The following is a 14954-nucleotide window of genomic DNA, read 5'->3' as shown; positions in this document are numbered from 1 at the left end:
TTTCGCGTTATGTTGCACACTTTGGAGCCGAAATACAACGTCTCGTCTCAAAGATATTTTACTGACACAGTGATTCGACCCCCTTCTACAACAAGACCAAAACCAAAGTTATAACATCACTAAAGAAAATGGGTAGGATGGCTGTAACGTGCTGCGTGGACATGCATTACCACAGGATCTTATGTCACCCTAACAGCGCATTTTATCGCAGATGAATGGCAGCAGCGTCTCATGTGCTCCAAATAAGAGCAGTGAATGAAAGCCTTCTAGTTGACTTGCCACATCACTTCCATTTGATTTATTAATAAAAGATATTGGATGTAAATGCATTATGGATCTTTACAAATGCTTTGCTTTAAAACTACCTTAAAACTAAGTCCTCAGACATTAGGAAAATAGAAATCCCCTATAGAAAAAAAAGATGCATCAAGATGCATCGATAATCATTTTATAATCGCATCACAGTCCTCTGAATTGTAATCGAATCGAATCGTGAGGTGCCTAATGATTCCCACCCCTATTGCTGACCATCTCACGCATCTCTGGTCACTTCAGAGCTCAATCAGAGGGCTAAAGCTTCCCAATCGCTTCAGATCAAACTCCTGACCTGGAAAATTGCTTCAGATTGGGAAAATTCATCAGAAAGGGCAAATCGAGGTCAAAATCTTGCTAAAAATGTACATGTAGTGTAGGCCCAGCTTAAGACAATTGACTCCCACATAGTTTTCATTGAAATTAATGCCTTTTATTCTCATATTACACATTGATTTCTGTAGACCGCTGAAACTACTGAAAGCTGAGGGTGCATCTACAAACTATGTGTCAACCAAGCACAATACAATAATATGAAAACACAAATGATGGCCAGTCACAGTTTTTAGAATGGTCTGTATTTTTTAATTATTGTTGATGGAAGGGTTCTGAAAAAAAGACTTCTACTAGATTAATCTTTTGACTTTGGTGTAAAAGCAGTTTCACTCCACTTGCTTTTTCTCATCTTTCAGTTTCCTCCTTTGAGTCCCATGCTGTCACTGTATTTTTCCCCACTTCACATCATTGTCTTTTATCGTCCTCCCGCTCCTCTAGGCAGCTTCATTGATGAGTTAGATATTCTTCTGAGTCTCTTCCCCATCGATGGAACCCCACTCATACTTTTGGGTGACTTCAAACTGCCATCGGACAAGCTGAAGTTATCCTGCCTGTTACCACTGCTATCATCCTTTGACCTCACCCTCAACCAGACTCCTCCGACGCCCAGAGCAGGCAATGCTCTGGACCTGATTTTCAGCAGACCTACCTCTGCACTGGATGTGATAGTAACTCCCCTTCACCGCTCTGATCACAACTTTCTATCTTTCACACTCGCCCTCCCTGCTACTACTGTCCATACCACCCCTTCATGCTCTTCTACTCAACGCAACTTGCACTCCATTCCTCCCTCATCTTTCACTTAAACTATCCTGACCAACCCTTCTCCATCCTGACTCATTCTCTTCTCTCTCACTGGACACAGCTACAGATGTTTCCTTTCTTCACTCTCATCTGCAATTAACTTTCTATGTGCTCTCTCCTCCAGGCCAGCAAGATCCTCCCCACCTGCCTACTGGCTGGCAGGTGTCCTATGCAGCAACCGGCAAGAGCAAAGGAAGGCTGAGAGAAGGTGGAGGCAATCCCAGCTTAACTTGGATCTTCAGTCCTACCAATCTCTCCTTTCTAAGTTCTCATTTGATGTTATTGCTGCAAAGTCTTCTTTCTACAGAGGGAAACTGGAAGCTTCAGCATCTGATCCACGCAAGCTCTTTAGCATTTTCCTCTCTCTTCTCAACCCTCCTCCTCCCCCTCCACCCTCTTCTCTCACCCTTGAGGATTTTGTCACCTTCTTTGAGGAGAAGGTTGATAGAATCAGCCAGTCTTTCCCCCCTGTCTCCGCTCCTCCCACTAGACCTTGCCCTCTTGTTCTCAATCCCCTAAACTGTTTTTCTCCACTCTCCACAGATCATGTCCTACAACTGATCAAAGCCAGTAATCCAACCACTTGCCCACTGGATCCCATCCCATCCACTTTGCTCCAGTCAATCTCCATGGATCTACAGCCCTTCATCACTTTTCTCATAAACAACTCCTTGTCATCAGGTCAAGTTCCATCAACTTTCAAGACTGCAAGAGTGCTTCCCATCCTGAAGAAGCCCATGGTTGACAGCTCTTATGTCAACAACTACAGACCGGTATCACTCCTTCCTTTCCTTTCAAAAATTCTTGAATGTGCAGTCTATAATCACCCGTCTCTTTTTCTCACACAGAACCAGCTCCAGGACCCCAACCAGTCTGGCTTGAAAACGATGCACTCAACAGAAACTGCCCTTATAGCAGTGACTGAGAAGCTCCAGTCAGCAAGATCAGCCAAACTGTCATCTGTCCTGATTCTTCTTGACCTCTCAGCAGCTTTTGACACAGTCAACCATACAATCCTTCTGGACATCCTCACCAACCTTGGAATCACTGGCTCTGCGTGGAAGTGGTTCAAGTGGAGGGTCACTCTTATCAGGTAAAATGGAGAGGGTCCACATCCGCACCATGCAGGCTCTCCACTGGTGTCCCACAAGGCTCGGTGCTGGGTCCTTTTCTCTTTTCACTTTACACTAGTTCTCTGGGTGATGTAATATCCTCTCACGGCTTCTCTTATCACTGCTATGCTGATGACACTCAACTAATGCTTTCTTTCCCACCTTCTGACACACAGTTTGCTTGGCTTGACCCGCCATCATTCAAGACACGCGGAAGACAAGGATCAAGACATTTCTCTGTCCTGGCACCCAGGTGGTGGAACGAAATCCTACTGGCTGTCCGAACAGCAGAGTCTCTCGCTGTCTTCAAATGCAGACTGAAGACACATCTCTTTTTACAGCATTTAAGTGAGCACTGAGTTATGTATTGTAATGTATTGTACTGCACTTATTGAAATGTATTGCAAAGCACCGTATTTAATTCTGTTGCTTTTCTCTAGGTATCAACATGGGCTTTTGTTTCTAGTAGTATCTGAGCTCAGGACTAGCTTTCTCTCTAACCTATTTGTAACTAGCAAAGATACTTTCTCTAGATAGACAAAGCAGTTTTTGTTAGTCGCTCTGGATAAGAGCGTCTGCTAAATGCTGTAAATGTAAATGTATAAAAAGCAACAGATTTTAAACAAATAAGGCATCATCCCAGGAGAGCAGTTTAGTTTTTAACTATAAAAACTTTTGCATATAACTCAATGACCACTTATTTCCTTGTGTTTTAGACTCAGAGCTTTAGTCCCTGTTCCAAATTTTTTCTTTTTCCTGTTAAAACTTTTTGTTTTTTGGAGGAATCTTTATCTTGGAGAGATGTCCCCATTGTCACTGCTCGTGAGTGTACATGTTTAAACTTAAATTATACTGTACAAATTTGTCAGCTTTATGTTTGAAATATTTACATATATTCTTCCACTTTGGCCATTTTGCTAAATGTGAGGTTAGTGGCTATTTATGTGAGGCACAATATTTAAATCACCTATAATCTATCATTATGTTTCATAAAACAGTGCAGTTTTCGTGTTTGCCTTGTGTTCATTTAAATTCTTGTTTTAATTTTAATTTTAGTTACATTTTTCTCTTGTCTTTATCAAATTTTATGACTTTATAAAGACAAGCAATCCAAAAGTCACAGAAACTAATCAGATTGTTTTACTTTTAACAGGTAATCAGTAAACTGTACTGGAATGCATTTTTAAAAATAACCCTCCCAACTTTGTATAAATGTATGCATTTTCAAAGGCAAATTTTCAGTCCTACCTGTACAAGAAGGCTTCGTGTGACTGTGTCAATGCGGCCTCTCTCAGGCACACTCACAATCTCATTGTCACACACAGTCTGTGACTGTTCTGCCTCAGCACTGACTGTCACATTCAAGACCCCTAAAACACATTAAAAGATGCAGAGAGGAGTTTATTAGCACTAAAAACAATTCAACAGAAATGTGAGATTATGTCTGAACTTGAGAGGTTTAGAACTCACCAAGCACAGAGGGAACAAGATTCCATTTGAAGGTCTTTCTACCATTTGCACACAGACAGGATGAATACTCTCCATCAGAGGAGGGTTTCAGAGTGTAGTGTGAGGAAGGAGCTGGAGTCACTTTAACCTGTCCGTGAAGCACAGGAGATCAGCTTACTGTGGATGTTAAGTGATGAGAGACTGGTGAAGACAGAAAATGTTGATCTTACAGTACCATAATGCACTTGGAGAGATAGTTGAAGACAGTGGCCTTCAGCTCAAACTCCTCTCCCCGGATGATGGAGTAGGGCAGCGAGAGCTCCAGGAAGAAGGGCTGGAAGACACGAAGCTGAGCAGGAGGAGCCACTCCCAGACCTCTAGAGGACAGACAGAAAGCCTCCGTCTCCCAAGTGGTGATAGTGTCAGGAACAGTGACAGGAATCTGTGCTGATCCAGAGTCTCTGTGGAAAAGTAGCACTGACTCTCTTTATCTTTCATCAATAAAATAAATCATGATCATAGCACACGACTCAGGTTAAAGGGCAGGCAGGTCAGACCACCACCTGCACTTTCTGATTAAGGATTATTACTGGAGAAACCTGTTAGCTGCTGACCTCGTCAACCAAAATCTTGTGTTTAAGGAAAGGTTTTTTCACAGGGTATGTTTAGTACAGCTAAAGACCAGGTTTCCACATAGTGTATGTTTAGCACCGTTAAAGGCTGCTCACTTCATACCACTCTAATACCTGGCCCCACCTATTAACAGTGCTGGAAGGGTTACTTTAAAAATATATTCTGCAACAGGTTACTGATTGCCCATTTAAAAATATAATCTGACCTAATCCAAAGAATTACTATGTTAAAGAAATGTAGCCTGTTTTTCTGTTATTTTTGGATTACTCGACATTCTATATAGTTCAAAGTTTGTAGCTACCAAAGTAATAGAGTAATTAATATACATGAAGTTATCACACACACACACACACATACACACACACACACGCACACACACTTCTTCTAAGCCGCTTATCCATGAAGGAAAGTTATCAGAGAAGGAAAATAATTTAGTTTGCTTCATCAGGTTATTTTCTCACACTATTATCCCGTGATCTTATCAATTTGTCACTGATGTCATCATGTGACCTACTTTTGTTTTGCAGCACTGCAAGAAATTCTGTGCTATTTTAAGGCTACATTAGTGACAGATCACGCTAATTTCTTTTTTCCACCGATACCTGAGCATTACCTGAGCATTTTCTGTAAATATTGTCCCAATACTGAAACCGGGTATGGGATTGGTGCCTCCTCTAGTTACAACCCAACACTGCTCATCCATTCTATGTTTCTTGGTCCAAGCAATCACCATAACGGTCAAAGATTATTCCATGAATAGCACAGTTGATTTTAATATCTTGGTGCATTATCACAGAATTCAGTGGATGTGCATGATGATATTAGTTGGTTATCTGTTTTACATTTTTCTTCTTTTTCTGCCAGATATTTGTCCGCTAACCCGTCCCACAGTTTTCACCATATTGACACCGTTCCAACTCCAAAATATTTGGTAATGGTGTGCTTTTATACAGCTTTTTGATCAGAAATACAGTTTTTGTACAATCTTTGAGATTCCGAATTTTTTCCCCTAGGAATGAAGAGAGTAAAAAATTGCATGTCCATCTACTGTACTTCTGTTCGACTGAAACACTCAGTATTCAATGTTGTGAATTTGTCCCCTACAGCCACCAAACTGCATGTACTCACTCAGGAGACGTCCTCAAACTCTACTGCACAGCCATACTGACCTGCACTCCTCTATGTTTCATTTTTTATCCCTCGTTCCTCCAGTTGAGTCCCATTCATTTTAACAACAAAAAGCAACCACTTAACCACTGAAGAGCAACCCCCTAACAAGCCCTCAGTTCACACCCCTCATTTCATAGCAACTGCCTAGAAACACCTAAGCAACCACCTGGCAACTTCAAGCTTCAGCTGCGCAACCACTCTGCATTTTCTTCAGGAAACGCACTATTGTAGTTGTAAAATCTCATCCTTTATTCACATTGCTTTTGTATTATTGTTTTGTTATCCAGAATCGACCAGAGGAGGATAGATTCCCTTTGGCTTCTTGAGGCGTTTTTCCTTGCCACTGTCACCCTTTGCTAGCTCATTTTGAATTTGGACCTGGATTTTCTGTAAAGCTGCATTGTGACAATGCTCACTCTATTTAAATAAATCTTGACTAATTAATTAAAATGTATTGAGACTGATAGTACACTTTAAACTTAAATGACAAATAAATTGTTTTTTTTAGTAATACTTAAGGCTATTTTAGTGCTTGTCTGTCATTATTAGCAGCAGCTCATGTGACAGTAATGATATGATCATCTGTTGAGACAAGCAGATTAAACGTAAAACATTCACAGCCCTCATAAACACTCAGATTCATATAGAAGCCTTTTATCATAACTATAGCCTATATTATATGTGCTGCAGAGTCTACCTGTTCATCTTAAAGAAGTCAAAGTCACTCTGGGTCAGCATAGCATCTTATGTACAGCTAAACATAGTGGACAGTAAGTCTACAGTTGTTCTGAGGTCAGTGGAGGTTCAGTTGTAGGATTAGATTAGATTGGCATGCGAGATTTTAAAAATGATAGGCCAACACAGTATCAGGACAGCGCTGCCTCCACGCTGAACTTCATAACTGAAGATATGTGGGAAATAAAACTCATGCAAAACTACAGAAGTCTGGACCTCGGTGTCTTCATAGCTTGTTATAGCCATGGTCATGGATGTGCATATGTACAGTTTTACAATGCTTTCAATTGTGGCTTAGTCAGTCAGATTTTAGAACCAATCTGCTGTACAGTGTTCACTAACCCCACTTCAGCAAGTTGCCATATCCAAGTTTCTGGGAAGAATTTACGAACTGTCTCAACAGGTCCAGACTGAGATTCAGAGAGATGACCAAACAATCCAGCCACTGTAGTGTCAACTAAAAATCAGCAAAAACATGAACAATTACCTGACTTTCTTCTTTAACTGTTAGTTGTTTTAACTTAAGAAGACAAAATCTGGAGTACGCATGCAAAAACACAACATATATATTTTAGTAACACAATGATTAAGATTCAGAAATAAATATTTATGAAAAAAGTGGAAAAAGATTAGTCTGGACATACAAATATGATGGTGGCCATCATATCTTCTGCCTTTGTAGATCAAACAGTGAGCTTCTCTGACAGCCAAATTTGTTACCATCTTCAGCCCCACACGCTGTCAGATAATGAATGTAATAAAGATCAGAATAAGTAGATCTCTTTAAGACTTAAATGAAATGCATTTGAAGAGTGATGTTCCAAATGTAGTATAGACCAATTTCAAGAATCGTATTATTTTTTCATGATATATGTTGTTGGGAGTGAGCTTCAAACAATCATGAAATATCAGTGCTTTATTGTGATGAATAATAACTCTATTACAGAAATAATGTCTTTTCCATTATACATCAACTGTTAGTCTTTTAAAACCTTATTATATCCAAAAGTGTAACAAATGGATGTTGTTGCCGTCCAAAGAAAAACAAGTATCTCCAAAATGTTTACTGGAGAAGGCAAAAACATTCATATAAAGAGACTTTATTCCAAATAATGATGGAGCATTTCTATTGGTCTATTCCTCATGAAATTGTACACAGTGTGCTGTGCTTAAATCATGTAGAAAAACACAGATACTTTCTTTTTTTCCTGTGACAGCGACAATATACAGCATTTTTAAATGAATCTGTACATTTTCTTTCTGTTCAGATGTGATTATAATGGTATAGTGTAGAAGAAATTTTACACATAGATTTACAAAAACTGTTTGTACATTCAGTGAGTTACCTTTAGTGTACGATACACATGGTCTTCCTGTGCACTGCGTTGTACTCTAACATGCAGACACCCTGGCTCATCTTCAAGTATGTAGCCATAATCTGACACTGATGTCACTGGCAGCAAATGAAAAACCTATGGAAGATTTAATGAACTTGTTAATATGACATTTTTAAAAACAAAAGTCTTATAACGTGGACACAACCTCTGTGTGATCTCCTAAATATAATTATCATTGCATTAAAGGTAAAATTTGTATTTTTGTTTGTTATCAGTCTCTGGATTTTTTCTATTTTGTATGCAATGAATAGCAATATTAAATAAATAAATAAATAAATAAGCTCAGAACATATTTAATGAACAGACATATACAATGAACTTTTTTGTATTGAATGTATGTATATATATTATGACATGCCGTTTAGAAAATTATTTACATATATATAATGATTGAAAACTGAATATATGGAATGAAAGTCTTAATATATGGAATGAAACCTGACCTCATCAAGGCACTAGCGCCATTTTGTGTTTTGGAAGTGTGAGATTCCGTACGGAATCGACATCCACCCCAAGAACGTGCGATTAAAGGGGAACCCCAACACCATACCCCATCCGTAAAACCCCTCTTCCAACTCTAGGCTACTTGTGGGCTGCTCCTGTGAGGTGGAAGGCATGTTTCTTTCTAGTATTATTTTGGCCTACATGCGTCACCAGGGTGTTAATTACCTCCTCACTGTTTAGGATTACTGCTACTAGATTTCGTGCTGACTCAGTCATCGGGATATTTCCATATTCTCATGTTTCATTCCATATATTCAGATTTTTCATTATATGTATAAACAATTTCCTAAATGGCATGCCATTTTATATATATATATATATATATATATATATATATATATGCTGCTGAGCTCAAACAATGCTGAGCTGATGCAGAAAAGTAAAAATAGCAAAAAATGGAGATACATGTTTTTCATTGGACAGCAACGATATATGGAATGAAAGTCTGAATATATGGAATGAAACTTGAGAATATGGAATGAAACTCTGGATATATGGAATGAAACTCTGAATATATGGAATGAAACTTGAGAATATGGAATGAAACTGAATATATGGAATGAAACTTGAGAATATGGAATGAAACCTGAGAATATGGAATGAAACTCTGAATATATGGAATGAAACTTGAGAATATGGAATGAAACTTGAGAATATGGAATGAAACCTGAGAATATGTAATTAAACTTTGAATATATGGAATGAAACTTGAGAATATGGAATGAAACTTTGAATATATGGAATGAAACTTGAGAATATGGAATAAAATGTGACGCCATCAAGGTGCCATCTTGTTTTTTCGATGTGTCATATTATCCTGATGAGTCTGCACGAAATCTAGTAGCAGTAATCCTGAATAGTGAAGAGATAATCAACACTCTGGCGAACGGATGTACGAGCCAAAATAATACTAGAAAGAAACATGCCTTCCACCTCACAGGAGCAGGCTTTTCAAGTGAACGGGCGAAAATTGTAGGTAGGGATTGTTGTGGGTGCTCCTGTGAGGTGGAAGGCATGTTTCTTTCTGCATTAACATTTACCTAATTAACGTTAATTGCCTGGCCTGTATTTTCCCAGATAATTGACCAGTCCCAATACCCTTTTGAGTTCATGGACGTTTTCCTACCAGCCGATTCCAACCTCTCCAGCACCTCTGTAAAAACTAATCATCTTCCACCATGTCCTTACCATGGACAATGATGTCATCCATATATACTGCCACCCCTTGTAAACCTTCCAGCATTTCTACCATCTTCCTCTGGAGGATTTCAGGGGCACTACTGATGCCAAAAGGAAGATGCTTAAAACAGTATCTGGCAAAAGGAGTGATATCTTTTATATATCTGAAAACAGTGTACAGCAATACTTTGCTCCTGTTCATTTTGCTCTTGTTTGCTCTTTACTGTGCTTTGTACTGCTGCAACAGAAGAATTTCCCTCTGGAATTAATAAAGTGATCTATCTATTTATCTATTCTTGTCGAGCAGAATTTGCCAGAACCCTGCCGCTGCATGATGAAAACTGCATGCCGCTGCATGATGAAAACCCTCTCAATCCGGCAATGATTTCCTCTGCTCTTGGTAGTATAAACCTCTCTCTCTTAACAGCTTTGTTAAGTCTTTTAAGATCTGCAAAGATATGCACTTTTCTTGATTTCTTTGGGGCTGGCACCATAGGTCCACACCACTCTCACCAGCCTCCCTTCTCTCTAGTTTCTCATTTATGGGTTTCAAGAGTGGTATAGGAACTCTGCGTGCTGTGTGGACTGCGTAGGGTTGGGCATTTTCCTGCAGCATGATTTTCACTGGCTGTGTCTTGAGCAGACCACTCTTCCCCTGCATTGCTGACCTGGAAAACTCTTTTTACTAGGCCCTTTGTCTGAGCTACTGGTCTGTTATTTACACTCTCGCCTCTGATGACAAAGACTTTGAATGAATATCTGTTGTTCTTGTACTACATGTGTGCTGTGTATTGGCCTGCACACTTCAGATGTCCCCCTGGGCCACTCAGTGCAGCCTTAGCATCAAGCAGCTTTTTCTCTGGAATTAGCATTTTGAATGTGTCTTCACTCATAACACACACGTCCGCCCCAGTATCTATTTTAAAGCTTCCTGGTGTGCTGCCTATATTGAGCAGACCGTGCTGTTAGCTGAACCTAGAAAATAAGATGCTTGCACCTCCTCCTCTGTGATTTCACTCACTAGTTTGCTTCTACACATCCTTCCCCATGCTCTGTTTTCCTGCACCTGTTGCAGGTAGACTTGATTGCTGAACATTTATCCATTTTCTTATGTGATATTTTGCCACATCTGCCACATTTTTACTTTGGTCCTTGTCTTCGAGGTCCCTCTCTTTGTCCATATCTCTGTTTTGCTTCAGCCATTTTGTGTGTTTTCATTGCCCCTGCGCTACCTCTTGGCACATGCAGCCTCGCCTTGCTGGAAAACTTGAGTTTTCACCTCCTCTGACTGACAGACCTCCTGTACTGTGATCTCCAAGGTGAGATTTGGTATGAGCTGCAATTTCCGTGACAGTTCTTTCCTGGATTCCCACCATGATTCTATCTCTAATGTGTTCCTCGCGATTAGCTCCAAAATCTTGATTGCTGAACATTTATCCATTTTCTTAGTGATATTTTGCCACATCTGCCACATTTTTACTTTGGTCCTTGTCTTCGAGGTCCCTCTCTTTGTCCATATCTCTGTTTTGCTTCAGCCATATTGTGTGTTTTCATTGCCCCTGCGCTACCTCTTGGCACATGCAGCCTCGCCTTGCTGGAAAACTTGAGTTTTCACCTCCTCTGACTGACAGACCCCCTGTACTGTGATCTCCAAGGTGAGATTTGGTATGAGCTGCAATTTTTGTGACAGTTCTTTCCTGGATTCCCACCACAATTCTATCTCTAATGTGTTCCTCGCGATTAGCTCCAAAATCTCAGTGTTCTGAGAGTTCGTACAAAGCGCAGATGAATGTCTCTACTCTCTCTCCCGCACTGCATGCGTTGATGGAAGCAGGCTCTCTCATGAATGATGTTACGCTTCAGAATAAAGTAAGCATCAAACTGCATTGTAGTTTGTATCTTCTCCTTCTGCAAAAGTGAAAGAGCTAAAAATGTTCTCTGCCTCCCTGCCTAAGGCATAAATAAGAGTGCTCACTTGCACGCTGCCCTCCAGCTTAGTCGTGAAGCGTTTCTTCCACTAGGTCCACTCTACTGGTTTCTCAAAGCAAAAGCTCTCTGGTGGGTTAAACTTCACCATTTTCGACTTGAAGTCAGTTCACCAGCTTCTGACTTGTAATAAACTCAGGATATGCGATGAAGGACTCTTTGGTAAGCTCAATGTCCCGTTTTAATGAAAGAAAAGCACCAACGGGCTATTTCTATACACTTGCTACTAGTCCAGCCACAACAAGCAAGCCCTTTTTCGGCAATGCCCCCCCATATCAACACAACACTGTCGTGACTACTGCCTACTAGGACAGTGGCGTGTTGGTGTGTGTTGTGCTAGTATGAGTGGATCAGTTTTTAAACACCTCCATGTCACTGCTGGATTGAGAATAGACCACCAACCAAAAATATCCAGCCAAGAGGGTCCTGTGGGCAGCGTCCTGTGACCACTGATGAAGGACTAGAGGACGACTAACACAAACTGTGCAGCAACAGATGAGCTATCGTCTCTGACTTTACATCTACAAGGTGGTCCAACAAGGTAGGAGTGTCTAATAGAGTGGACAGTGAGTGTACATGGTGTATAAAATCTCCAGCAGCACTGGTGTGCCTGGTCCACTTGTACCAGCGCAACACACACCACCACTAACACACCACTACGTGTTGACAACATGCAGTCACAAGGCTAATTTCTTTCCCAGTTGCTAGAGGGCAGTGTTAACCACAAGTTTGCTGTAGAGGGTTAAGAAAATGCCTCTATCTGAAGTTCATGTAAAACAGACACCCCCTTCCCCCTTATTTTTTGATGATCAGAACTACTCTAACGGCTTTCCAAAAGTTTCTATTTTGTCTTATATGATGTTCTGCCATTTAACCAGGAGATGGCGCTCTACTCCCTTGTGGATTGCTTGGAGAAACATTAGTTTCAAGCTCTGAGCATGCGCAGTTCAGAAATAAACTCGTGCTGGCTTCAACTAGACACAAATGTTTCTCCACTGATCCACAGGTACCTTAAAACGTTTCTTAAACACTTCAGTGTATATAAATACCGGTAGGAATAATCCTAGAAGCATTTTGTGAGTCGTTTTAACGTGTTGTTGTGCTAAAAACGTTTTGTTTTGCTTGTAATTCATGTAAATCGTTTGGTTCCTCTAGGCTAGTCTAGCTAGTGCCGTTGTATTTATTTAAGTGAGAAAGAGTCTTAATACTCGCTTGCAGTACAGTTTCTAGGTGTTTTCTTCATGTGAAATGGCAAAATCTGTGAATGTTCAAGCTACAATGGTCAGGGGTTGCTACGTAGTAGTTTTGGGTTATGTTGTAAAGCTACACTGGAGAGTTGGAGACGCCATTTTAATGCCATTGGCTTGTTTTCTCTGGAGCTATATCCACCATGTTATGTGCTTCACTAGCGCTGTGCACAAACGAGTGTGAATAGACGTACTGATGTATTTTTTTGATGTATTTTGTCTCTTTCGAGGTTAAAAACTGTTCGTTCTTGAGTAGTAGAAGCCTTATATCAGCGCAACTCATGGAGTTTAAGTAGTCTACAGTGCTATCTCTGTTCTGTAAGGTATGAGTTGAAACTAGCAGCGTTAAGCTGAATTCGCTGTATTGTGTATGTGTTTTATTGTGTTTTATGCTGTTGTAGTGAAAATGTTATGTGAATGCAGATGAGTAATCATGTAGAGATAATGTTGAGCGAATGTATGATCTAGTACTACATCAAAGCCAATTTCTTTGTTATATTATTGTAGACACTATAAAGATAACTATACCCAAAACCAAAATCGAAACCAAAACCAAATCGAAAGCTAAATATTTGAAATTGTTTGTCCTTATTCTCCTCTTTATAAGCTCTGCATTACTCGTAGTACATTTGGAATGGAAGTATGTCTGGGAAAGTGTGTAGTATATCAGTGTATGTATGTGTATAAATATGTGTTAGTATTATGTTTTATATTTTGTTTTATACAGAATTTTTATACAGCTCACAAATATTGTGTAAAATAGGGAAAAGAGTAATTTTAAAAGTGACAAATGGAAATGGTAATAGAGAAATAAACTCTGCTGGTCTTCAAGATCCAAAAGAGACTTTCAGTTCTGAATGCCACTCAGTCAGGGACAGAGACATTAACATCTCGTCCAGAAATCCCACTACTCCTGTACCCGCTAGATCTTCTACAAGAGGTGCTAGTGGTGTTCTCCTGGGTAGGGCCAGTCCACCGTCCAGCATCACTGATCAGGTTGTGAGGTTCACTGATATAGCTGCCCTGTTTCCACGTCGAGAGTTTAAACTTAATGGTGGTCAAATCTCTGATGCAGGCTCTGACATGTTCTACAGTATCCTGTACTACAGTAAACAACTAGATGAAGGGCTACAAGAAGGGTTTAGTGAGTCAGAGGTCATCCGCACAGTGCTTGAGATAACCAAACCTGGTACATTTAGGGAGATGCTTACTAATAAAAATGACCTGAGTGTAGATAAGTTAAAGTGATTTCTCCGCTCCCACATTAGAGATAAAAGCAGCACTGAACTGTTCTGAGTTAAGCAATGCTAGGCAGCAAGATAAAGAGAGCCCACCGCAGTTTTTGTATCGAATTATGGGTTTAAAACAGAGAGTTCTTTTTGAGTCACAGCAACCTAGTGCTGACTTTAGCTATGACCGGAAACTTGTCCAGGGCACATTTCTTCACACACTCTACCGGGGCTAAATGAGAAAAGTAGCCACGTGAAACATGATCTCAAACCTTACCTCACAGACTTGCAGCTTAGTGATGACTGCCTTTTAGAACAGATCACTAGGTCCACAAGTGAGAGAGGTTGTGGAGAGGCAGAGAGGTTACAATGCCTTGGGACCGTAGCTAAAACCCGACCAGTGACTGTAAGTGCAGCTCAGCATACCAGTAGTGGACAGAATGAGCAGTCTAAACCGACCAATGTTGACTCAGAATTACAGGCCAACCATGTGGCCATAATGGAACTGTCAGCCCAAGTGTCCTCATTAACTAATAGCTTGTCTCAGATGGTAAAACCCCCTGAAAGCATTACTCCTAGGGACTTCTCCTCACCTTCAGTTCACCTCCCTACACTGGCATCTGAAGTGAGGGGCAGGTGTCAGAATTGTGTACAGCAGGGCAACATGAGCTGTTCTCATTGCTTCATGTGTGGTCAGGAGGAGCATAGGGCAGTTGGCTGCTTGCAGAGGAAGCCGTCGGGAAATGGGGTGGGGTCACTGGGAGGGGAGCTGCCAGTGACCGCCACTATTGAAAAGCCTCCCATTCAAAACGATTGCGTTGAAGCAGCCAGTGCCATAAAACCAAATCAAGTTTGCCCAGC

At 40.5% G+C, this 14954-nt stretch overlaps 1 protein-coding gene across 2 annotated transcripts in view; it reads right to left on the bottom strand.

Moving 5' to 3' along the window:
* LOC118826954 (alpha-2-macroglobulin-like) overlaps positions 1–14954 on the bottom strand; it is an 82899-nt gene that overhangs the window by 48524 nt on the left and 19421 nt on the right. For both annotated transcript variants that reach the window (XM_036598087.1, XM_036598078.1), the window contains exons 16-21: positions 7898–8023; positions 7196–7289; positions 6894–7008; positions 4249–4474; positions 4035–4161; positions 3813–3934 (exon numbers count right to left, since the gene is read on the bottom strand). In XM_036598087.1, the coding sequence (XP_036453980.1) occupies positions 3813–3934; positions 4035–4161; positions 4249–4474; positions 6894–7008; positions 7196–7289; positions 7898–8023 (810 nt within the window). The remainder of the gene's footprint in view (positions 1–3812; positions 3935–4034; positions 4162–4248; positions 4475–6893; positions 7009–7195; positions 7290–7897; positions 8024–14954) is intronic.

The sequence above is a fragment of the Colossoma macropomum genome, unplaced genomic scaffold (assembly GCF_904425465.1).
Source record: "Colossoma macropomum unplaced genomic scaffold, Colossoma_macropomum, whole genome shotgun sequence".
Taxonomy (NCBI): Eukaryota; Metazoa; Chordata; class Actinopteri; order Characiformes; family Serrasalmidae; genus Colossoma; species Colossoma macropomum.
Note: the sequence above shows the minus strand (reverse complement) of the source record. Positions and strands in the feature narration are given on the sequence as shown.